The sequence below is a fragment of the Bufo bufo genome, chromosome 1 (genome assembly GCF_905171765.1).
Source record: "Bufo bufo chromosome 1, aBufBuf1.1, whole genome shotgun sequence".
Classification (NCBI taxonomy): domain Eukaryota; kingdom Metazoa; phylum Chordata; class Amphibia; order Anura; family Bufonidae; genus Bufo; species Bufo bufo.
This window is the reverse complement of record NC_053389.1, coordinates 668,544,499-668,569,590: the sequence shown is the minus strand read 5'-3', so window position 1 is coordinate 668,569,590 and position 25,092 is coordinate 668,544,499. Positions and strand designations below refer to the sequence as shown.

The 25,092-nt window shown below is 45.5% G+C and overlaps 1 protein-coding gene across 1 annotated transcript in view; it reads left to right on the top strand.

Moving 5' to 3' along the window:
• Positions 1 to 1,351: 1,351 nt before the first annotated feature.
• HDGFL3 (HDGF like 3) overlaps positions 1,352 to 25,092 on the top strand; it is a 57,523-nt gene continuing 33,782 nt past the window's right edge. Inside the window, exon 1 of the mRNA XM_040414061.1 lies at positions 1,352 to 1,859. Within this exon, the coding sequence (XP_040269995.1) occupies positions 1,776 to 1,859 (84 nt within the window). The 5' untranslated portion in view covers positions 1,352 to 1,775. The remainder of the gene's footprint in view (positions 1,860 to 25,092) is intronic.

The window sequence follows — 25,092 nt, the reverse complement described above, 5'->3', positions numbered from 1 at the left end:
CTGAGCAATAGGTTCTAGTTTTCCGCAAAAAGTGAGCCATTTGTCTTGTTCGCTCTCCCCTGTACCGACTTCTGCCTCACTCCAGATTTTACCCTTTGCTGCAGACCTGACCACTGCCTGATCTTAGGACTGACCCTGAGCTGCCTACCCTAACGCTGGGACTGACTTTAGATTGCATCGACTCTGCCTTACCTTGGCTCATCCCTGACCACGGTTTTGCCTGACCCCTTAGGCCCCTTTCATACGGGCTAGATATCCGCACGGGTGCAATGCGTGAGGTGAACGCACTGCACCCGCACTGAATCCGGACCCATTCACTTCAATGGGGCTGTTCAGATGAGTGGTGATTTTCACGCATCACTTGTGCGTTGCGCAAAATTCGCAGCATGTTCTATAGTCTGCGTTTTTTACGCAACGCAAACCCCATAGAAATGAATGGGGATGCGTGAAAATAGCAAGCATCCGCAAGCAAGTGTGGATGCAATGGGATTTTCACGCGTGGTTGCTAAGGAGACGAGGGATGAGTTACCTGGGACCCCATTTACTTTATTATTTTCCATTATAACCATGTTATAATGGAAAATAATAAAATATACAGAACACCGATCCCAAACCTGAACTTCAGTGAAGAAGTCCGTGTTCGGGTACCACACAGTCAGTTTATCACGCGCATGCAAAACACATTGCACCCGCGCGATAAAAACTAAACGCAATCAAAACTGACTGCAATTGCGTACCTACTCGCACGATTTTCCCTGGTCGCTGATGCAACGCATCTGGACACGCTCGTCTGCAAGGAGCCTTAGGGTCCATTCACACGTCCGTAGCGTATTGCAGATCCGCAATACACCTGGCCGGCACCCCCCATAGAAATGCCTATTGTCCGCAATGACCAGAGGTGAAGGAGGATTGTGACAACCTTGCCCTTTTCCAGTCATTTGAGTCTCATTAGAAAGTTTATTATATAACGCTGACACACACATTGCTGTATATTTTTAACAGCAGTCATTCCTTTACATCTACTGGTCATGTAATCGCTGAGACAACTGTGATGTCATCAGGGTGCCAATGACAACTCAAGTTGGGGGGGGGGTTTCCTGTTAGGCAGTTTTGATAAATAAAGCCCAACAATTGTGACAGGAAAAACTGTTCACATGACAGCAAACACCGACTAGATATATTTAGGGATGTAGTTAGCAGCTGTGCTGCCAAATGCGGACATATTAAATAAAATGGCTCAAGGTCACGTTTTTTTTCTTCATTTACAATGGCCAATTATCGAAACGCTCGCAAAGTTTAATCGTTTGGTATTGTCAGGATAATCGCCGGTGTCTGCAGGGACCACTGTTACATGGCGGAGGCGCACTGTCAGAGCCTGGCCACACAGAGATGCTAGAGGAGTGCGGTACTGCGCAGCCCAGCTCCCATTTCTGCAGTCACCGCGTCTGTGAACCTGAAGAAACAAGAGACGGCGGCTTCCTCCGAGGGATCTGTTCTTTGTATCAGGTCCCTGCCCGCTCTCCATCAGCCGCAGGCGCCCCCTTGTTTCTCGCATCACTAGTGGCGGGCGGTGTGTGACGGGGGTCGGCTCACTCGGAGGAAGGGCCTGCTGAGGAGCCCTGTGTGAGGGGCTTCGTGAGGGGAGGTGGCTGTGGGGCCTCGCTTGCCCCCCGCGCTTGTGCTTTCCTTCGCACACTCCCCCATTCTCAGCGACTGCCGCAGGACGGAGGGGGCGGAAGGCTGCTGTGTCGCTGCGAGGGCTGGAGGAGGACAGGATGGCTCGGCCCAGGCCCCGGGACTACAAGGCTGGAGAACTGGTATTCGCCAAAATGAAGGGATACCCGCACTGGCCGGCCCGGGTGAGTGCCCGAGGGAGGAGAGAAGAGCCCTCCCCACCTACGTCTGTACACCCACAAAAGGGCGGGAAAACCAGGGCCGCTGTCCACTACGCACCCCATATATGCGCTTATATAGAGTATATAGGTCGCCCTAGGGCGGGGGAGGGGCGGCGGCTGACTGACAGGTGAATGATACCCAGGATGTGTGAGGCCTATGGCAGGATCCTCCTGTCTCCCAGCCTGCTGGCAGCACAGCCATGTCTTCTAGAGGTGCAGTGCCAGGCTGTGAGGAGGGAGATACATGTATGTACTATGAATGTGCCCTTCATATCAGTAATCCAATGCCCCCCATCATTTATAGTAATGGGGCCCTGCAATCTGTATGTTTCCATATCTTCCAGGGAAGATGTACATAGTACCTGCTTTACACAATGCACAATAGTAAAAGACCACCCACAGGTGCAGGCTACGCCCCCATAAGGGCCAAGGTACCTCGAGCGCTATCAGAGTGAACGCCAGCAGAATGCAGTGCAATCTTAACTCACCATGTTATAGAGCGGGAGGAGCTGAGCAGATTGATTTATAGTTCTATGGGAAAAGATTCAGTAAAACCATCTTCCCCTAGGAGTCATGTGGGCGGTGCCACTCAGTGATTGACAGCCAGCTGCAGGACTGAGCCTACAGGGAAGACCGCCCACATGACTCCTAAGGGTGGACTGAGCAGAACGAGGCCTTCTCAGCTCCTCTGTAACCTGTGGACCGCACTGCCATCAATAATACTGGACCCCGCAGGGAACATGACGTAAGGTTGTGTAGGATCCCTGTGGAAGCTGCTCCAGCAGAGTTGTCGTGGGTCCGTCACTGATATGAACAGAGGCCTGCTGTGAATGGCACCAGAACTCTCCGCAGTTTCTCATGTTAATAGATTATTTCAGAATTTATTTTTAAAGGGGTTGTCACATGAAGGCACCCCCTGTCCATATGTCTTGCACAGGCTGTGCCCGTTCTGACAGATACCAAGTCATCCTTGAATTCCTCTGGAGTGGCCATTATAGAGGTAATGCCTGCCTGGCCGTGGATTCCCATGGGAAAATCAGCTGATCACCCTAGGACGCATGCTGAATGGGGTTGTCTCTGCTGAGACAACCCCTTTAATACCGCCATTATACATATGTAAGGGTAGGTTCATACTTCTGTTTATCAGGTCCAGATTCTGCCGTTCACCACAGGACTGACTATAATGGGATCTGGCGGGGATCCAGCCTCCTTCCAGCATATGTGCCGGTTTTTGGCTGGACATTAAACGTTGCATGCATTGTTTGGTTTGTTCCCCCAGCATTTCACCAGAAAGTGACTGGATCCTATTATGTTCAATGGGGTCCGGCGGTGAGCGGCAGTATCCGGATCTGGTGAACTTCCTTCAGGATCCCATAAACAGAGGTTTATGCACACGACCATTGTTTTGTGGTCCACAAATTGTGCATGTGCAAAACATGGACACCAGTCGTGTGCATTCCGTATTTTGCGGAACAGAACAGCCGGCCCCTAGTAGAACAGTCCTATCTTTTGCCCAAAAAACGGAACGGGCACAGAAAAAATACGTTTGTGTGCATGAGCCCTTACTGACAGCCCCCAGCAGCCTTTGTGGGAGATTTTCCATGTTTAGCCAGAAGCCTGAGAGACCTCCCCTGGTTCAGGAGACCCCAGACTATCTGGGAGACTAGGTGGGTAGAGGTATCCTATCCAAAAACACCTGTAAAGGGGTCCACCTACCTTTGGTATTTATATTATATTTTTTGATGTAGTAAAGTTGCTTCATTCATTTTTTATTAGCATCCCGTTTTCTGGTAATGTAAGTAAACGCATAAGGGGAGATTTATCAAAACTTTTGTAAAGTAGACCTGGTTTAGTTGCCCATAGCAACCAATCAGATTCCACCTTTCATTTTTCAGAGCTCCTTTAGAAACTGAGAGGAGGAATCTGATTGGCAACTAAGCCAGGTCTACTTTACACCATTGTGATAAATCTCCCCCATCATTTTTCACATTAGATCACTTTACAGATGCTGTGGGGGCTCCAGCGGTCAGACCCCCACCAGTCAGTAGGATATAAATGTCTGTGGTAAAAAAGACCTTTAGGGTTCGGCCACACTGCCATCTTGGTTTGCGAGACTGTGACGGTGCTAGCATAGAAATGAGTGGGGTCGCAGCATGACTCGCACATTCTCCGCTGCTGCCATTTTCAGAATCGTAAAAAAATCCAGCAGTGTTGTATTTTTTGAGATTCTGGGGTTGCGACCAATATCACCACGTAGCCGGATCCTTCCACACGCTGTGCCAGTAGACACACTTGGTCCTCCAACGCGAAGAGCCATTCTTAATGCAGTTATATCTAAAAGCCTTCTCAGAAGACCTAAACCAACCTAAATCTAGTCAAAATGATCTCCTGGTATGTCGTAATGTGAGTCTGGGGTGTGGACCAGAACAAAAGGTCCGATAGAGAGCTCAGACTACTTGGGTAATGCTCAGAGATTCCTGTGGCTGAAAATGTGACACATACTGTATTAAGCAAGGATTAAAATAAACTCAATAAGGCTCTGTTCACATCGGGGGGTGTTCAGGTCTTTCATTTTTACAGAAAATCGAGAGAAAAGTTTACATATCCACGTTGTGCCATCAGTCGGGTTCATTGACTTTTGATGGGAAGAATAGCATCTGTGGGAAATTCAGGTCAGACTCCCTCATGTACCCACAGAGGGGTTCAAGAACCTGAGCTTCCAAGACTTACTCCAAGAACCTCTGTCCGCAGACGTTTAGGCTAGGATCACACATGCAGTTTTCTTGGTGTCAGTTTTGATATAAATGATAGAAGTATCTGTCTTTTGTATCCATGCCTGGTTTTGGGGGAAAAAGAAATACTGCTGCAGTAGTGATTTGAGCCTGCAAGTTATGTGTTTTAGATGTAGAAGTAATATGTCGCTGTGCCACAATACCGCCACCACGTTACAGTAGGTTACTATATGGAAATATGTGGGAGAACATGAAGTTTCTTTAAATGGGTTGTCCAGGCTACAGATATTGATGAGCTCTCCTCATTATAGGTCATCATTATAAGATCAGTAGGGATCTGACACCCGGCACCGCCACTAATCAGTTATTTTGGGCAGAAGCCAGCGCCGGAAATTATACATTGTTCAGAGTGGAAGCAGAAGGCTCTGTACACTGCGTAGTTTCACCTCCCATGCACTTGAATGGAAGCTTTGCTGCAGTACCCCGACATGGCCACTATGCAGTGTACAGAGCCTTCCTCACTGTATAGTTTCTGGTGCTGGCTTCTGCCCAAAATAGCTGATTAGTGGGGGTACATACTGATCTGATATTGATGACCTATAATGAGGATGGTCTTCAAGCCTTTAATATTTTCTCTATTCCTATACTCCTATCTAGTCGTGATAACACTCATCACACATCGGACTCGTAGATCTTTTCCCAGGGTGACCTCACAGGGAAAGCCTTCGAGCTGGAGTTCATCAGGGAGGAGGCATAATACAGCTCAAGATGTTTATTCGGAGAGGAGAAGGGGTGGGCAGCGTCCCTCCTTGGGGAACGCTTTGTGTGATCATGGAGATTTGGCAGAATCGGTCTCCACGCATGCAGTCACTAGGATCACCACACCTCCATGCTTTCCTCATTCACTAGCACTGCCTCGTCCACAGTTGTAAGATGGAAAAATGATCTCCATGTTTACACGCCCTGTACACAGCCGTATCTTGTGGGGAAGCAGATTTTACTCCAGACCTATTAACACATTCTTTCATTAGTATTGGCAAGAACAGCTCCACAGCTTTCATATGTTTCCACTTTCAATCCACAGATGTTCCTGATATTTTGGTAATGGAAGTGTCTGAGCCCTGGGTGTTTTGATTTTTATACAGTGACCATCAGATTGTAAAAATTCAGGGATAGAAGGGGTTTTATGAGTGTTCTTCTATTCAGAGTGTCTGAGATAGGGTCCATTCACACGTCAGTATTTTTACCTTTCCAGATAAACGTTCCTTTTTTTTGCGGATCCGTTTTTCAGTACAACCTTCCGTTTTTTTTTACTAAAGTGCTTCTGAATCTGTTCCGTGTTTCCGTTATTCTGTTTTTTTTTTCCATCCATTTTCCTGTCAACGGATCCGCAAAATCGGATGACATTCGGATGGTTTTGTGCATGTCATCCACATTTATGCGGATCCATTGACTTGAATGGACAACGGACCCGAAAAACGGACAGAAAGTAGGACAAGCTTAATTTTTTTCAGGATCCGCATACTCGAAAATAGGAAAACGGAACGGATTCCGTGATTCGGACAGCACTATGATTGGTGTCTGCATTTTTGCAGAGGCAATTGAAATTAATGGATCCGAAAAAACGTTCCGATTTAAATCGGAACGGAAACGGAGTGTTATAACGGACGTGTGAATAGACCCATATCGTATATTTCTGTGTGTGTCCTGAACGCTATGTTTATTCGTCATGTTATAAAATTGGGATTGTGACTGGAGATTTAGGGATTCCTGTACCACCACCACTTTGGGAATATTGACACGATTAGGATTTTCTGTAGACACATTTTACCGTGGATTTTCTGGGAATTCATGTGAATGATGAATATGCCCTGGATTATAAAATCTGTAGATGTTTTTTCAGAGCATGTGAATGTGGCAGAAAAACTCAATTCACATGGCCCCAGATTGTGCACAGATTTACATTTAATCTTAGGGTGCATTCACACGTCCGTAGTGTATTGCGGATCCACAATACACCCGGCCGGCACCCCCCATAGAACTGCCTATTCTTGTCCGCAATTGCGGACAAGAATAGGACATGTTCTATTTTTTGCTGAGCCGCGGCCCGGAAGTTCGGGGCTGAAGCCCGGAAGTTCGGGGCCGCGGCACGGAAATGCGGATGCATCTTTTCTGTCCCCATAGAGAATGAATGGGTCCGCACCCGTTCCGCAAAATTGCGGAACGGGTGCGGATGTGTGAATGGAGCCTTACATCATTCCATGGGCTCAATGATCTTGTTCTTCCAAGATCTGTGGGTTTACAGCCCTTCCTTACACATGCATTGTTGCTGAGTATGTATGTGCTCTCAAGAGAGAAAGGAGAATAAAGGCACATGTGCCGACTAGCAGACAATTATCGGGAAGGAAACGTTTCTTTCCAACAATTGCCTGCTGGTCAGTGAAGGAGAAGACTTTTCTTTACATGCAGCGATCACCTCCACTGTATGAGGACGAGTGATGACTACTGCCATTTTTCCTTTTTACACAGATTCATCGTTTCCAGGCAGCAGATCGCTGTTAACACTGCACGATCTGCTGCCCAGAAATCATGATTGAGGTGTCCACCAAAGATCATCTCACTCAAGGAACGAGCATTTTGCTTGTTCATCAGGTAATCTGCAGCACCTTTACACGGGCAGTTTATCGAGAACGAGCGTTCGTAAGAACATTCATTCTTGATAATCGGCCCGAACATTGGGCGGTGTAAAAAATGCACCTTAAGCCACTACCAAACATCTCTAGTGATGGCTTATCTCCCCTGAGAACAAAGAATTGGGCATGTTTAAATCTTAAAGGGGTTGTCTCACTTCAGCAAGTGGCATTTATCATGTAGAGAAAGTTAATACAAGGCACTTACTAATGTATTTTGATTCTCCATATTGCTTCCTTTGCTGGCTGGATTCATTTTACCATCACATTATACACCTCTCGTTTCCATTGTTACAACCACCCTGTAATCCAGAATCTGTGGCCGTGCTTGCACACTATAGAAAAAAGTACTGACCTGTCTGGTAGTCAGGACCATAGGAGCGCACTTAGGCCGGCACTTTTTCCTATAGTGTGCAAGCACGGCCACCGATGCTGGATTGAAGGGTGGTCGTAACCATGGAAACGAGAAGTGTATAATGTGATGGAAAAATTTGTCTAGCCAGAAAAGAAAGCAAAGTGGATAATAACAATACATTAGTAAGAGCCTTGTATTAACTTTCTCTACAAGAGAAATGCCATTTGCTGAAGTGAGAAAACCCCTTTAACCTTGTCATTTGCCATGCAGGGAGAGTCAGTCCCCCCAAAATCTGTGGGTTCAGCTGATGTCTACTGTGTATGTCCACCCTAAAGGGGTTTTCTGAGACTTTAATACTGTTGATCTATCCTCTGGAATAGGTCATCAGTACCTGTTGACTTGGGGTCGATACCCAGGACTCCCACCGATCAGCTGTTTGAGAAGGCAACAGCACTCACAGTAGCGCCGCGGCTTTCTCGCAGCTTAGCCTAGGCCAGTGACGACACATTTATAGGTCATGTGGCCTAGGCACAGCTCAGCACCATTCAAATGAATGGGGCTAAGCTGCGATACCAAGCACAGCCACTATACAATGTACGGCGCTGAGAGAAGGCCACAGAGCTACTACAAGTGCTGGTGCCTTCTCAAACAGCTGATCGGCGGGGGTCCCGGGTGTCGGATCCCAACTGATCCGATACTGATGACCTATCCTATAGGTCATCAGCAAAAAAGTCTTGGAAAAGCCCTTTAATACATGGATAATTGCATCACAACTGCCTTAAAGACATGTCATACTTTTATTCCGGCCGCCTCTCTTCATGTTTGCCGTGCTACCGCCGGAACTCTGGCCTGTCCATATTATAGTCAATGGGGCCAGAGTTCCTTGCCGCTAGTGTGAAACTAGCCTTAACTGTCCACAGTGATAATAATTTTGACCAGGAGTGCCCCAACTTTTGCATGCACTGTATACCATCCGTATTGTCATCAGTATTGCTTCAGTAATGCATTCAGATTTACATACATATACCTTCCTTCCTGCATTTCTGATGCAATCCCATAGAGTGTAATAGGCATATTTGAAAGCAAATATGCACAAAACTTGGACATGCTGCATGTTTCAGATATTGATGGAAATTATACACCTATGTTAATAGCCCTATTCATTAACATTCTGGTACAAAAATACGCCCCATATACAGATTGCAGATACACTGGTGTGAAAGAGGCCTTAGGTAGTATTTTGGTTAGTGTTTGTAAGACTACTTTCACATGTGCGGCAAAACTGTCCAGCAGAAAATGCCTGGAATCTGCCGGACAAAAACCGTAGCATGCAGCGACGAATCCCAAGTGGTGGACAGGCAGCACTATCCGGTATGCTGGATCCGGAGAACTCCGGCACGCTGTTCTCTGCCGGAGAGCTGTGCCGCAGATGTGCAACTAGCCTAAGCCAAGACTCAATGTGGAACAAACACAGCAAAGGTGTCCTGGAAGCTTTTGTGCTTTTGTGCTTTGAACTCACTCCTGGTTTTGACTTACAAAATCTTGCCAAGTGAGAGCCGCCTAAACCAGAGAGGTAAGATAGTTTACTTTTTGCAAATCATTGGGTTGGATCAAGGAATTGCTATTAGGCTAGTTTTACATCACGTTTGGGAGATTTGTTTTTCTCCTTTGCATATTTCAGAGCAAAAGAACATTTGGACTGTGGCACAAGACAGAGGTGACGTATTCCCTAAAGAAAAGTGCGTGAATGTGCCACAAGAAATATTTACTAAAATACCCAGGTCTGAACAGCTGCCGGCTCCTCTCTAAGTTAGCCATGCATATATTTGGTCAAGCTCCATTATAAACACGCACGCTCAGTCAAGTGTGCATGTTTATTTCAGTGGGGAGTGAGATAAAAGCAGCGTCAGAGACCTTAAAATCCAACATTCCTGAACCCTCTTATTTCTGACATCTGCCGTTGGGGGCACTGGGCAGACCTCTGTACACATCAGGTTGTTGGCCGAATCTGTGTGAAGCAGTTGATTGAACAGCTTTTCTCTCATGCTTCTCGCCAGCTTTAGGCATAAGAGATCTGTGTTCATAGTGGAAATTAAATCATTTCAATGTATTGGGAATATTCTTTCACCCCTCCCCCTTCTATGCTGCAGTCAAAGCTGATAGAAACACAGAGGGAAAGTGATCTTTGATCTTGTCACAGGTAATATATGATATGGATAGACAGTGCAGGGTTCATTGAAGGACGCTATAACTTATTGCCTGTGATGCCTATTGCTACTACTGCTTCTTTCATTAGTATACACTAGGGCTGCACGATATGGGAATTTTGTGCGATTGCGATTAGGGCCCTAAAAATTGCGATAACGATATGCGATGCGATATTTTAAGGGAATTGTGCTAGAGGTCTATTTGCTTGGATTATCCCATATGAGCCGCTGACGCTGTTATGTGGATGACGCTGTTATGTGGGGGATCTGTGGATGACGCTGTTATGTGGGGGATCTGTAGAGGACGCTGTTATGTGGGGGATCTGTGGCGGACGTTGTTATGGGGGATCTGTGGAGGACGCTGTTATGGGGGATCTGTGGAGGACGCTGTTATGGGGGATCTGTGGAGGACGCTGTTATGGGGGATCTGTGGAGGACGCTGTTATGGGGGTTCTGTGGAGGACGCTGTTATGTGGGGGATCTGTGGAGGACACTTATGGGGGACCTGTGGATGGCACTGTTATGGGGTGGATCTGTGGGGGACGCTGTTATAGGGGATGTGTGCTATGACACATAGGGCCATGAGGGGGGCCAGCATAAGACATATAGCATCTTATGCTGGTCCCCCTCATGGCCCTATGTGTCCCCTCATGTGTCCTAAACTGCGCACATAACTGGCTTTGTGTGTAAAGTATTTTACTAGTGTGTGAAACAATCTCTCTCCTATTGATAACATGGCCAGCCTCTGTTACTCACTGTCACTATGAATGCACTGCAGCGAGCTGGCCGGCCGGCGCGTGACTGACTTCACTTAGTAACGCTCCTTCCACTTCAGGAAGCAGGAGCGTTACTAAGTGACGTCAGTCACGCGCTGGCCGGCCCGTTCGCTGCAGTGCATTGCATTCATCGTGAAAGTGAATACAGAGGTTGGCCATGTTATCAAAAGGAGAGAGATTGTTTCACACACTAGTAAAATACTTTACATGCAAAGCCAGTATTGTGCGCGGGGCCCCTTCATATATAATCGCAGCATTTTCGGGTCGGCCAAATTGCCATATCGCATTTGCCGATTATCCCGATTCGATAATTTTTTCGATTTATCGTGCAGCCCTAGTATACACATAATCACCAAAAACTTTAGAACCTGGACTATCAATCTATAACAATACGAAACACAGGGAGAGAATGCACCAAAACCGATATACTACTGACTATACTGGCAATTCAAAAATACAGGTATTAAAAGCTGAGACTTTCGCCAATATATTCCTATCAGGAAAATATCGGAGCCCATCATGCACCACGTCACGGTCACTCAGCATGGCAGAGGGTCCTAACCGCTGCTCTAACTATGGTGTGAACAAGGTCTGGGGGTGATATAATTCAGCTCACAGCCAAGCTTCCACACAAAAGCCCAGCATGAATACTGCGGTAGTACAATGTGAACCAAGCCAGACTGTGAGCCACACCTACACCAGACCATGTGATGGAGGTTACCAGGTGCAATAGAGTGTACACACACTCAAATCTAACAAGACAGAAACAGAGAAATATAGTGGCAATTCTGGAGGAGCTGCTCAACCCCTAACACTGTGGCGTGTCTTTCATTGGGGGAGCAGCCCGACAGCATGTGGACCGCAGTAAGCGACTATCCCCAGCACAATATGCATACAATGGAGGACGTCAGCGCGGTCCACATGCACCACAAGGGCAAACTACACAGAATGTAGCAAATAATCATACGAAACACAGGGAGAGAATGCACCAAAACCGATATACTACTGACTATACTGGCAATTCAAAAATACAGGTATTAAAAGCTGAGACTTTCGCCAATATATTCCTATCAGGAAAATATCGGAGCCCATCATGGCAGAGGGTCCTAACCGCTGCTCTAACTATGGTGTGAACAAGGTCTGGGGGGTCACTGAGTTGAGGGGTCACTGAGTTTTCAAAAAACTTAGACATATCAAAAGTTTTTATCTTAGGGGTGTGAGTGCTGAGAACCCCACTGATCGCTAGAACGAGGAGAGAGAATTTTTATTTAAAAGCCCGAGAAGCGTGCTTTCTACACCAGTGCAACAAAATCGTGGAGCGTGCCACACAAAAACGTTCACAAGGTTACGGTCCATCGCAGGCCCTCTCCATAAGAGAAAGGCCCCCCCATAAACCTTTCCCAGTCCCTCCGGGCCAGAAGGCTCCTGCAAGAGACTGAGACAAAATAGGCAACCCCCAGCCGAAGCTGGGAGTATGCCCAGGCAACTCTCAGCCAAAGCCGATTGTACGCCAAGTCTGTGCTCCGGCTTTCACCTAGGCTGCCATCCAAGGTGTCGGCACGGAGCTTCAACAACTAGGTCTGGGCCCTCCTCGGAGGGATAGCCCAAGGGATTTTGCAGGGGGTGCGGAACCGGGATGACCACACACACACCCTAGACCTCTGGGGGTACCCATAAGGGCACCGCAACCCAAGAAATCCCTGTGACAAACGTAGAAAGTGTCCTATCTTTTGCGGTGCCGATGCACGGACCCAAGAGCCCACAGAAGCACTTCGTATTGCTTCCATTGGCTTCTGATCCGTGCCTCAGCACCACGCCATGTCTTGCGAATTGCGGTCTGCAATATGGGCATGCAGAAGTTGCAATAACGCCTGTACAGGTGTCATAGACGCTTATTCAGGCTATTTTACTCCCTAGAAAAAGTCTAAGGCAAACCAATACGCCTTAGGCTTTACCCTCACGTTCATCAGCGCATTGAGCGCTGTGAACGGCGCAGGCAGCGCAGCGATGCTGCCTGTGCCTTTCAATAACCAATAGCAAAGCTCCGGATAGCAAGGAGCTTTGCTATTGGTTGGTTTGGGTGGGCGCCACAGCGATACACCACCCTGCAGCAGGGGAAGCTGGCGGGAGCGGGAAGGAGGAGGGGCTGGCTCCCAGGGGTTTCTATAGTCAAGGATCTCAGCAAACATGGCGGCCTGAAGAGGACTCCTCAAAGGTGAAAAACAGACCCAGACAAGGTGACAGCAGTGTGTGATCATCACACACTGCACTACATGTACTATACACTGCACAACACACATCACACACTGCACTACATACAGTGGATATAAAAAGTCTACACACCCCTGTTAAAATGTCAGGTTTCTGTGATGTGAAAAAATGAGACAAATAAATCATTTAAGAACTTTTTCCACCTTTAATGTGACCTATAAACTGTACAACTCAATTGAAAAACAAACTGAAATCTTTTAGGTGGAGGGAAGAAAGAAAAAAAAAAACTAAAATAATGTGCACACCCTCTTATAAGGCCTATTGCACACGACCGTATGGCTTTTTCAGTGTTTTGCAGTCCGTTTTTCACGGATCCGTTGTTCCGTTTTTTGTTTCCGTTGTGTTTCCGCTTCTGTTCCGTTTTTCCGTATGGCATATACAGTATACAGTAATTACATAGATAAAATTGGGCTGGGCATAACATTTTCAATAGATGGTTCAGCAAAAAACGGAACGGAAACGGAAGACATATGGATGCATTTTCGTATGTGTTCCGTTTTTTTTGCGGATCCATTGACTTGAATGGAGCCACTGAACGTGATTTGCGGGCAATAATAGGACATGTTCTATGTTAAAACAGAACGGAAATACGGAAACGGAATGCATACGGAGTACATTCCGTTTTTTTTGCTGAACCATTGAAATTAATGGTTCCGTATACGGACCGTATACGGAACGCAAAAAACGGCCAGTAAACGGGGAAAAAAAACGGCCGTGTGAAGGAGGCCTAACTGGGGATGTAGCTGTGTTCAAAATTAAGCAATCACATTCAAAATCATGTTAAATAGGAGTCAGCATACACCTGCCATCATTTAACCCCTTAAGGACCGGGCTCATTTTCACCTTAAGGACCAGGCCATTTTTTGCAAATCTGACCAGTGTCACTTTAAGTGCTCATAACTTTAAAACGCTTTGACTTATCCAGGCCATTCTGAGATTGTTTTTTCGTCACATATTGTACTTCATGACACTGGTAAAATGAAGTCAAAAAAATTATTTTTTTTGCACAAAAAAATACCTAATTTACCAAAAATTTGAAAAAAATTAGCAAATTTCAAAGTTTCAGTTTCTCTACTTCTGTAATACATAGTAATACCCCAAAAAATTGTGATGACTTTACATTCCCCATATGTCTACTTCATGTTTGAATTGTTTTGGGAATGATATTTTATTTTTTGGGGATGTTATAAGGCTTAGAAGTTTAGAAGCAAATCTTGAAATTTTTCAGAAATTTACAAAAACTCAATTTTTAGCGACCAGTTCAGGTCTGAAGTCACTTTGCGAGGCTTACATAATAGAAACCACCCAAAAATGACCCCATCTAAGAAACTACACCCCTCAAGGTATTCAAAACTGATTTTGCATACATTGTTAACCCTTTAGGTGTTGCACAAGAGTTATTGGCAAATGGGGAGGAAATTTGAGAATTTCATATTTTTGTCAAATTTTTCATTTTAACCCATTTTTTCCACTAACAAACCAAGGGTTAACAGCCAAACAAGACTGTATCTTTATTGCCCTGACTCTGCCGTTTACAGAAACACCCAATATGTGGCCGTAAACTACTGTACGGCCACACAGCGGGGCGTAGAGTGAAAGGTGCGCCGTTTGGTTTTTGGAAGGCTGATTTTTATGGACTGGTTTATTTACACCATGTCCCATTTGAAGCCCCCTGATGCACCCCAAGAGGAGAAACTCCCTAAAAGTGACCCCATCTAAGAAACTACACCCCTCAAGGTATTCAAAACTGATTTTACATACGTCGTTAACCCTTTAGGTGTTGCACAAGAGTTATTGGCAAATGGGGATGAAATTTGAGAATTTCATTTTTTTGCCTAATTTTCAATTTTAACCCATTTTTTCCACTAACAAAGCAAGGGTTAACAGCCAAACAAGATTGTATCTTTATTGCCCTGACTCTGCCGTTTACAGAAACACCCCATATGTGGCCGTAAACTACTGTACGGGCACACAGTAGGGCGTAGAGTGAAAGGTGCGCGGTTTGGTTTTTGGAAGCCAGATTTTGCTGGACTGTTTTTTTGACACCATGTCCCATTTGAAGCCCCCCTGATGCACCCCTAGAGTAGAAACTCCATAAAAGTGACCCCATCTAAGAAACTACACCCCTCAAGCTATTCAAAACTGATTTTACAAACTTTGTTAACCCTTTAGGTGTTGCACAAGATTTAATGGAAAATAGAGACACAATTTCAAAATTTCACATTTTAGGCAGATTTTCCATTTTAATATTTTTTTTCCAGTTACAAAGCAAGGGTTAACAGCCAAACAAAACTCAATATTTATGGCCCTAATTCTGTAGTTTACAGAAACACCCCATATGTGGTCGTAAACCGCTGTACGGGCACACGGCAGGGCGCAGAAGGAAAGGAATGCCATACGGTTTTTGGAAGGCAGGTTTTGCTGGACTGTTTTTTTTGACACCATGTCCCATTTGAAGCCCCCCTGATGCACCCCTAGAGTAGAAACTCCAAAAAAGTGACCCCATTTTAGAAACTACGGGATAGGGTGGCAGTTTTGTTGGTACTAGTTTAGGGTACATATGATTTTTGGTTGCTCTATATTACACTTTTTGTGCAGCAAGGTAACAAGAAATAGCTTTTTTGGCACGTTTTTTTTTTTTGTTATTTACAACATTCATCTGACAGGTTAGATTATGTGGTATTTTTATAGAGCAGGTTGTCGCGGACGCGGCGATACCTAATATGTATACATTTTTTTTTATTTATGTAAGTTTTATACAATAACTTCATTTTTAAAACCAAAAAAATGTTTTAGTGTCTCCATATTCTAAGAGCCATAGTTTTTTCAGTTTTTGGGCGATTATCTTGAGTAGGGTCTCATTTTTTGCGGGATGAGATGACGGTTTGATTGGCACTATTTTGGGGTGCATATGATTTTTTGATCGCTTGCTATTACACTTTTTGTGACGTAAGATGGCAAAAAATGGCTTTTTTTACACTGTTTTTATTTTTATTTTTTTACGGTGGTCATCTGAGGGGTTAGGTCATGTGATATTTTTATAGAGCCGGTCGATACGGACGCGGCGATACCTAATATGTATACTTTTTTTTTATTTATGTAAGTTTTACAGAATGAGTTCATTTTTGAAAAAAAAAAAATCATGTTTTAGTGTCTCCATAGTCTAAGAGCCATAGTTTTTTCAGCTTTTGGGCGATTATCTTGAGTAGGGTCTCATTTTTTGCGGGATGAGATGACGGTTTGATTGGTACTATTTTGGCGTACATGCGACTTTTTTGATCACTTTTATTACCTTTTTTGGGAAGTAAGGTGGGCAAAATTTCAATTTTCTCATAGTTTTTATTTTTTTATTTTTATGGCGTTCACCGTGCGGGGAAAGTAACATGACCATTTTATAGATCAGGTCGTTACGGACGCGGCGATACCTAATATGTGTAGTTTATTTTATTTTTTTAATTTTTATTCAGTGATAAATGTTTTTTTTTTTATCTTAACTTTTTTCACTTTTTTTTACATTTTTGTGACCCAGACCCACTTGGTTCTTGAAGATCCAGTGGGTCTGATGTCTGTATAATACAGTACAGAACAATATATATTGTTCTATACTGTATTTTACTTACACTGAACAGATCTATGCTTTCAGCATAGATCTGTTCAGCACCATGGACAGCAGGACGCCTGAGAGGCGTCCTGTTGCCATGGGAACCCTCCCCGTCTGCTCAGAACTTCGCAGACGGGGAAGGGTAAGCACGGGGCTGAGGGGGGCTCTCTGGGGGCTCTCTCCCTCTCCATCGGGGGGCTGCAAAGGCACAGCAGCCCCCCGATGGAGAGGGAGGGAGCTCCCTGACCGATGACAGTTAACTTTTTCCATACAGCGGTCCGTACGGACCGCGGTATGGAAAGGGTTAAACGGCTGACATCTGCACAGATGTCAGCCGTTTATACCAGGGTGCCAGCAATGTGCTGGCACCCTGGTATACCCACTAGAAGCCAACGATCGTTCATGGGGAGGCGGGCGGGGGATCGCGATCCCGCCTGCCGCACCGCCCGCCTCCCGCACCGCCCCCACCGCATGCGACACCCCCCCCCCGCACCACCCGCCGGCATAAAATCGTGCAGGGGTGCAGGGGGGGGTGAAAAATAATGATTTTAGCCACTCTAAAGTTTCTGATCCCCGCGGTCAGGGACCGCGGCGATCAGAAACTGCAAAAAGCGCAGCAAACCGCAGGTCTGAATTGACCTGCGGTTTGCTGCGATCGCCGATACGGGGGGGTCAAATGACCCCCCCCTGCATTGTTACGGGATGCCGGCTGAATGATTTCAGCCGAAATCCCGTTCCAATTAACCCCTGGGGCGCCGGAATACAGATTTTAAGTCAGGACGTACCGGTACGTCCTTGGTCCTTAAGGACTCGGGAAATAGGGCGTACCGGTACGTCCTATGTCCTTAAGGGGTTAAAGAGGACCTTTCACCGATTCTTACCCTATGAACTAACTATACAGATATGTAGAGCGGCGCCCGGGGATCTCACTGCACTTACTATTATCCCCGGGCGCCGCTCCGTTCTCCTGCTATGCCCTCCGGTATCTCCGCTCACTAAGTTATAGTAGGCGGAGATACCAGTCCCTAAGTTATGGTAGGCGGAGTCTGCCCTAGCGCTGGCCAATCGCAGCGCAGAGCTCACAGCCTGGAAGGTTATTTTCTCCCAGGCTGTGAGCTCTGCAATGCAATTGGCCAGCGCTAGGGCAGACTCCGCCTACTATAACTTAGGGAACGGAGATACCGGAGGACATAGCAGGAGAACGGAGCGGCGCCCGGGGATAATAGTAAGTGCAGTGAGATCCCTGGGCGCCGCTCCACATGTATGTATACTTAGTTCATAGGGTAAGAATCGGTGAAAGGTCCTCTTTAAAGTGCCTCTGATTAACCCTAAATAAAGTTCAGCTGCTCTTGTTGGTCTTTCCTGAAATTTTCTTAGTCACATCCCACAGCAAAAACCATGGTCCAGAGAGAGCTTCCAAAGCATCAGAGGGATCTCATTGTTAAAAGGTGTCAGTCAGGAGAAGGGTACAAAAGAATTTCCAAGGCATTAGATATACCATGGAACACAGTGAAGACAGTCATCATCAAGTGGAGAAAATATGGCACAACAGTGACATTACCAAGAACTGGACGTCCCTCTAAAGTTGACAAAAAGACGAGAAGAAAACTGGTCTGGGAGGCTACCAAGAGGCCTACAGCAACATTAAAGGAGCTGCAGGAATATCTTACAAGTACTGGCTGTGTGGTACATGTGACAACAATCTCCCGTATTCTTCATATGTCTGGGCTATGGGGTAGAGTGGCAAGACGAAAGCCTTTTCTTACGAAGAAAAACATCCAAGCCAGGCTACATTTTGCAAAAATGCATCTGAAGTCTCCCAAAAGCATGTGGGAAAAGGTGTTATGGTCTGATGAAACCAAGATTAAACTTTTTGGCCATAATTCCAAAAGATATGTTTGGTGCAAAAACACTGCACACATCACCAAAAGAACACCATCCCCACAGTGAAGCATGGTGGTGGCAGCATCATGCTTTGGGGTTGTTTTTCTTCAGCTGGAACTGGGGCCTTAGTTAAGCTAGAGGGAATTATGACCAGTTCCAAATACCAGTCAATATTGGCACAAAACCTTCAGGCTTCTGCTAGAAAGCTGAACAAGAAGAGGAACTTCATCTTTCAGCATGAAAACGACCCAAAGCATACATCCAAATCAACAAAGCAATGGCTTCACCAGAAGAAGATTAAAGTTTCTGAATGGCCCAGCCAGAGCCTAGACCTGAATCTGATTAAAAATCTGTGGGGTGAGCTGAAGAGGGCTGTGCACAGGAGATGCCCTCGCAATCTGACAGATTTGTAGTGTTTTTGCAAAGAAGAGTGGGCAAATCTTGCCAAGTCAAAATGTGCCATGCTGATAGACTCATACCCAAAAAGACTGAGTGCTGTAATAAAACCAAAAGGTGCTTCAACAAAGTATTAGTTTAAGGCCTCATGCACACGACCGTTTGTTTTTTTTGCGGTCCGCAAAACGGATTTCCGTTGTTCCGTGATCCGTGACCGTTTTTTCTTCCGTGGGTCTTCCTTGATTTTTGGAGGATCCACGGACATGAAAAGTCAAGTTTGCATTGAAAATGATAGGAAAAACGGACACGGATCACGGACGCGGATGACTATCTTGTGTGCATCCGTGATTTTTCACGGACCCATTGACTTGAATGGGTCTGTGAACCGTTGTCCGTGAAAAAAATAGTACAGGTCATATTTTTTTCACGGACTGGAAAAACTGATCACGGACGTGGAAGCCAAACGGTGCATTTTCCGATTTTTCCACGGAAAAAAATGGGAAACGGAACAACGGCCGCGGATGCACACAACGGTCGTGTGCATGAGGCCTAAGGGTGTGCACACTTATGCAACCATATTATTTTATTTTTAGATTTTTTCTTCCCTCTACATAAAAAATTTCACATCACAGAAACCTGACATTTTAACAGGGGTGTGTAGACTTTTTATATCCACTGTACATCACACTCTGCACTACATACCATACACTGCACAGCACACATCACACACTGCACTACATGTACTACTGTACTTTATCACTTGACTATAATTGTCTGCTGTTTAGAATAGTAATGGTTCCCTTGCATAAATACTCACCTCTTAGGCCCTGTTCACACCACCGCTATTTATTTTAGTTGTTGCAGAGCAACAAAAATAACAGAAGTGCTGTATGGGGCACGTAAAGCTGGATTTTGGTCATACGTTTAAGGTACACAAAAAAACATATATTTTAGGCCTCATGCACACGACCGTTTTTTTGCGGTCCGCAAAAACGGGTTCCGTAGTTCCGTGATCCATGTCCGTTTTTTCTTCCGTGGGTCTTCCTTGATTTTTGGATGATCCACGGACATGAAGGAAAGTAAAAAAAAAAAGTCGTTTTGGTGTCCGCCTAGCCATGCGGAGCCAAACGGATCCGTCCTGACTTACAATGCAAGTCAATGGGGACAGATCCGTTTGACATTGACACAATATGGTGCAATTTCAAACGGATCTGTCCCCCATTGACTTTCAATGTAAAGTCAGGAGTCCCTATTAATATACCATCGGATCGGAGTTTTCTCCAATCCGATGGTATATTTTAACTTGAAGCGTCCCCATCACCATGGGAACGCCTCTATGTTAAAATATACCATCGGATTTGAGTTATATCGTGAAAACTCAGATCCGACAGTATATTCTAACACAGAGGCGTTCCCATAGTGATGGGGACGCTTCAAGTTAGAATATACTAAGAACTGTGTACATGACTGCCCCCTGCTGCCTGGCAGCACCCGATCTCTTACAGGGGGCTGTGATCCGCACAATTAACCCCTCAGGTGCCGCACATGAGGGATTAATTGTGCGTATCATAGCCCCCTGTAAGAGATCAGGTGCTGCCAGGCAGGAGGGGGCAGACCCCCCTCCCTCCCCAGTTTTAAATTCATTGGTGGCCAGTGCGGCTTCCCCTCTCCCCCCCCTCCTAATTAAAATCCCCCCCCCCATCATTGGTGGCAGCTGAGAGTTCCGATCGGAGTCCCAGTTTAATCGCTGGGACTCCGATCGGTAACCATGGCAACCAGGACGCTACTGCAGTCCTGGCTGCCATGGTTACTTAGCAATTTTAGAAGCATTATACTTACCTGCGATGTCTGTGACCGGCCGGGCGCTCCTCCTACTGGTAAGTGAAAGGTCTGTGCGGTGCATTGCTTATAGGGGGGGGGGGGGTTTTAATTGGGAGAGGGGAGGCCGCACTGGCCACCAATGAATTAAATACTGGGGAGGGGGGGCCGCATTGGCCACCAATGAATTAAATACAGGGGAGGGAGGCCGCACTGGCCACCAATGAATTAAATACAGGGGAGAGAGGGGGGGCCACACTGGCCACCAATGAATTAAATACAGGGGAGGGGGGCCGCACTGGCCACCAATGAATTAGATACAGGGGAGGGGGGGCTGCACTGGCCACCAATGAATTAAATACAGGGGAGGGGGGGGGCCGCACTGGCCACCAATGAATTAAATACAGGGGAGGGAGGGGGGTCTGCAGCACCTGATCTCTTACAGGGGGCTATGATACGCACCTGAGGGGTTAATTGTGCTGATCACAGCCCCCTGTAAGAGATTGGGTGCTGCCAGGCAGCAGGGGGCAGTCATGTACACAGTTCGTAGTACAGTCGTGGCCAAAAGTTTTGAGAATGACACAAATATTAGTTTTCACAAAGTTTGCTACTAATCTGCTTTTAGATCTACAAACCGGATTCCAAAAAAGTTGGGACACTATACAAATCGTGAATAAAAACTGAATGCAATGATGTGGAGGTGCCAACTTCTAATATTTTATTCAGAATAGAACATAAATCATGGAACAAAAGTTTAAACTGAGAAAATGTACCATTTTAAGGGAAAAATATGTTGAATCAGAATTTCATGGTGTCAACAAATCCCCAAAAAGTTGGGACAAGGCCATTTTCACCACTGTGGCATCTCCCCTTCTTCTTACAACACTCAACAGACGTCTGGGGACCGAGGAGACCAGTTTCTCAAGTTTAGAAATAGGAATGCTCTCCCATTCTTGTCTAATACAGGCCTCTAACTGTTCAATTGTCTTGGGCCTTCTTTGTTGCACCTTCCTCTTTATGATGCGCCAAATGTTCTCTATAGGTGAAAGATCTGGACTGCAGACTGGCCATTTCAGTACCCGGATCCTTCTCCTACGCATCCATGATGTTGTGATTGATGCAGAATGTGGTCTGGCATTATCTTGTTGAAAAATGCAGGGTCTTCCCTGAAAGAGATGACGTCTGGATGGGAGCATATGTTGTTCTAGAACCTGAATATATTTTTCTGCATTGATGGTGCCTTTCCAGACATGCAAGCTGCCCATGCCACACGCACTCATGCAACCCCATACCATCAGAGATGCAGGCTTCTGAACTGAGCGTTGATAACAACTTCGGTTGTCCTTGTCCTCTTTGGTCCGGATGACATGGCGTCCCAGATTTCCAAAAAGAACTTCGAATCGTGACTCGCCTGACCACGGAACAGTCTTCCATTTTGCCACACTCCATTTTAAATGATCCCTGGCCCAGTGAAAACGCCTGAGCTTGTGGATCTTGCTTAGAAATGGCTTCTTCTTTGCACTGTAGAGTTTCAGATGGCACGGTGGATTGTGTTCACTGACAATGGTTTCTGGAAGTATTCTTGAGCCCATTCTGTGATTTCCTTTACAGTAGCATTCCTGTTTGTGGTGCAGTGTCGTTTAAGGGCCCGGAAATCACGGGCACCCAGTATGGTTTTACGGCCTTGACCCTTACGCACAGAGATTGTTCCAGATTCTCTGAATCTTCGGATGATGTTATGCACAGTTGATGATGATAGATGCAAAGTCTTTTCAATTTTTCGCTGGGTAACACCTTTCTGATATTGCTCCACTATCTTTCTGCGCAACATTGTGGGAATTGGTGATCCTCTACCCATCTTGGCTTCTGAGAGACACTGCCACTCTGAGAAGCTCTTTTTATACCCAATCATGTTGCCAATTGACCTAATTAGTGTTAATTGGTCTTCCAGCTCTTCGTTATGCTCAAATTTACTTTTTCCAGCCTCTTATTGCTACTTGTCCCAACTTTTTGGGGATTTGTTGACACCGTGAAATTTTGAATCAACGTATTTTTCCTTTAAAATGATACATTTACTCGGATTAAACGTTTGATCTGTCATCTACGTTCTATTTCAAATAAAATATTGACATTTGCCATCTCCACATCATTGCATTCAGTTTTTATTCACAATTTGTTTAGTGTCCCAACTTTTTTGGAATCCGGTTTGTATGTTTCAGTTGTTTCTGTGATGTAATGAAATATAATTACACGCACTTCATATGTTTCAAAGGCTTTTATCAACAATTACATGACATTTATGCAAAGAGTCAGTATTTGCAGTGTTGGCCCTTCTTTTACAGGACCTCTGCAATTCGACTGGGCATGCTCTCAATCAACTTCTGGGCCAATTCCTGACTGATAGCAACCCATTCTTTCATAATCACTTCTTGGAGTTTGTCAGAATTAGTGGGTTTTTCTTTGTCCACCCGCCTCTTGAGGATTGACCACAAGTTCTCAATGGGATTAAGATCTGGGGAGTTTCCAGGCCATGGACCCAAAATGTCAACGTTTTGGTCCCTGAGCCACTTAGTTATCACTTGCGCCTTATGGCACGGTGCTCCATCGTGCTGGAAAATGCATTGTTCTTCACCAAACTGTTGTTGGATTGTTGGAAGAAGTTGCTCTTGGAGGGTGTTTTGGTACCATTCTTTATTCATGGCTGTGTTTTTGGGCAAAATTGTGAGTGAGCCCACTCCCTTGGATGAGAAGCAACCCCACACATGAATGGTCTCAGGATGCTTTACTGTTGGCATGACACAGGACTGATGGTAGTGCTCACCTTTTCTTCTCCGGACAAGCCTTTTTCCAGATGCCCCAAACAATCGGAAAGAGGCTTCATCGGAGAATATGACTTTGCCCCAGTCCTCAGCAGTCCATTCACCAAACTTTCTGCAGAAGATCAATCTGTCCCTGATGTTTTTTTTGGAGAGAAGTGGCTTCTTTGCTGCCCTTCTTGACACCAGGCCATCTTCCAAAAGTCTTCGCCTCACTGTGTGTGCAGATGCGTTCAAACCTGCCTGCTGTCCTTCCTGAGCAAGCTCTGCACTGGTGGCACTCCGATCCCGCAGCTGAATCCTCTTTAGGAGACGATCCTGGCGCTTGCTGGACTTTCTTGGACGCCCTGAAGCCTTCTTAACAAGAATTGAACCTCTTTCCTTGAAGTTCTTGATGATCCTATAAATTGTTGATTTGAGGTGCAATCTTAGTAGCCACAATATCCTTGCCTGTGAAGCCATTTTTATGCAACGCAATGATGGCTGCACGCGTTTCTTTGCAGGTCACCATGGTTAACAATGAAAGAACAATGATTTCAAGCATCACCCTCCTTTTAACATGTCAAGTCTGCCATTTTATCAGCCTGACATAATGATCTCCAGCCTTGTGCTCGTCAACATTCTCACCTGAGTTAGGCTACTTTCACACTAGCGTTGTTTTAATCCGGCGTTCAATTCCGACACCGGAACTGCCCGCCGGATCCGGAAAAACGTGTGAAAACGGATTACATTTGAATCCTGATCAGGATTTTGATCACAATGAAAAAATGCATTGGAAAAAACGGATCCGCCATTTATGGACTTTAACTTTTTTTTCACATTTTTCGGGTTTAACATGCAAAAGCCGGATCCGGTTTGACTGAACACACAGCGCCAGATCCGGTGTTAATGCAAGTCAATGGGAAAAAGACCGGATCCGGCGTTCAGTCAAAGTGTTCAGGATTTTTGGCCGGAGGTAAAAATACAGCATGCTATGTTTTTCTGAAAAGCCTGATCAGTCAAAAAGACTGAACTGAAGACATCCTGATGCATCCTGAAGGACGGACTCTCCATTCAGAATGCATGGGGATAAAACTGATCAGTTCTTTTCCGGATTTGAGCCCCTAGGACGGAACTCAGCGCCGGAAAAGAAAAACGCTAGTGTGAAAGTACCCTTAACAAGACGATTACTGAAATCATCTGATCAGGTCCTTTAATGACAGCAATAAAATGCAGTGGAAAGGTTTTTTTGGGATTAAGTTAATTTTCATGGCAAAGAAGGACTATGCAATTCATCTGATCACTCTTCATAACATTCTGGAGTATATGCAAATTGCTATTATAAAAACTTAAGCAGCAACTTTTCCAATTTCCAATATTTATGTAATTCTCAAAACTTCTGGCCACGACTGTATATTCTAACTTGAAGCGTCCCCATCACTATGGGAACGCCTCTGTGTTAGAATATACTGTCGGATCTGAGTTTTCACGAAGTGAAAACTCAGATCTGAAAAACCTTTTATGCAGACAGATCTACGGATCCGTCTGTGTGAAAGTAGCCACGGACGCGGATGACAATCTTGTGTGCATCCGTGTTTTTTCACGGACCCATTGACTTGAATGGGTCCGTGAACCGTTGTCCGTCAAAAAAATAGGACAGGTCATATTTTTT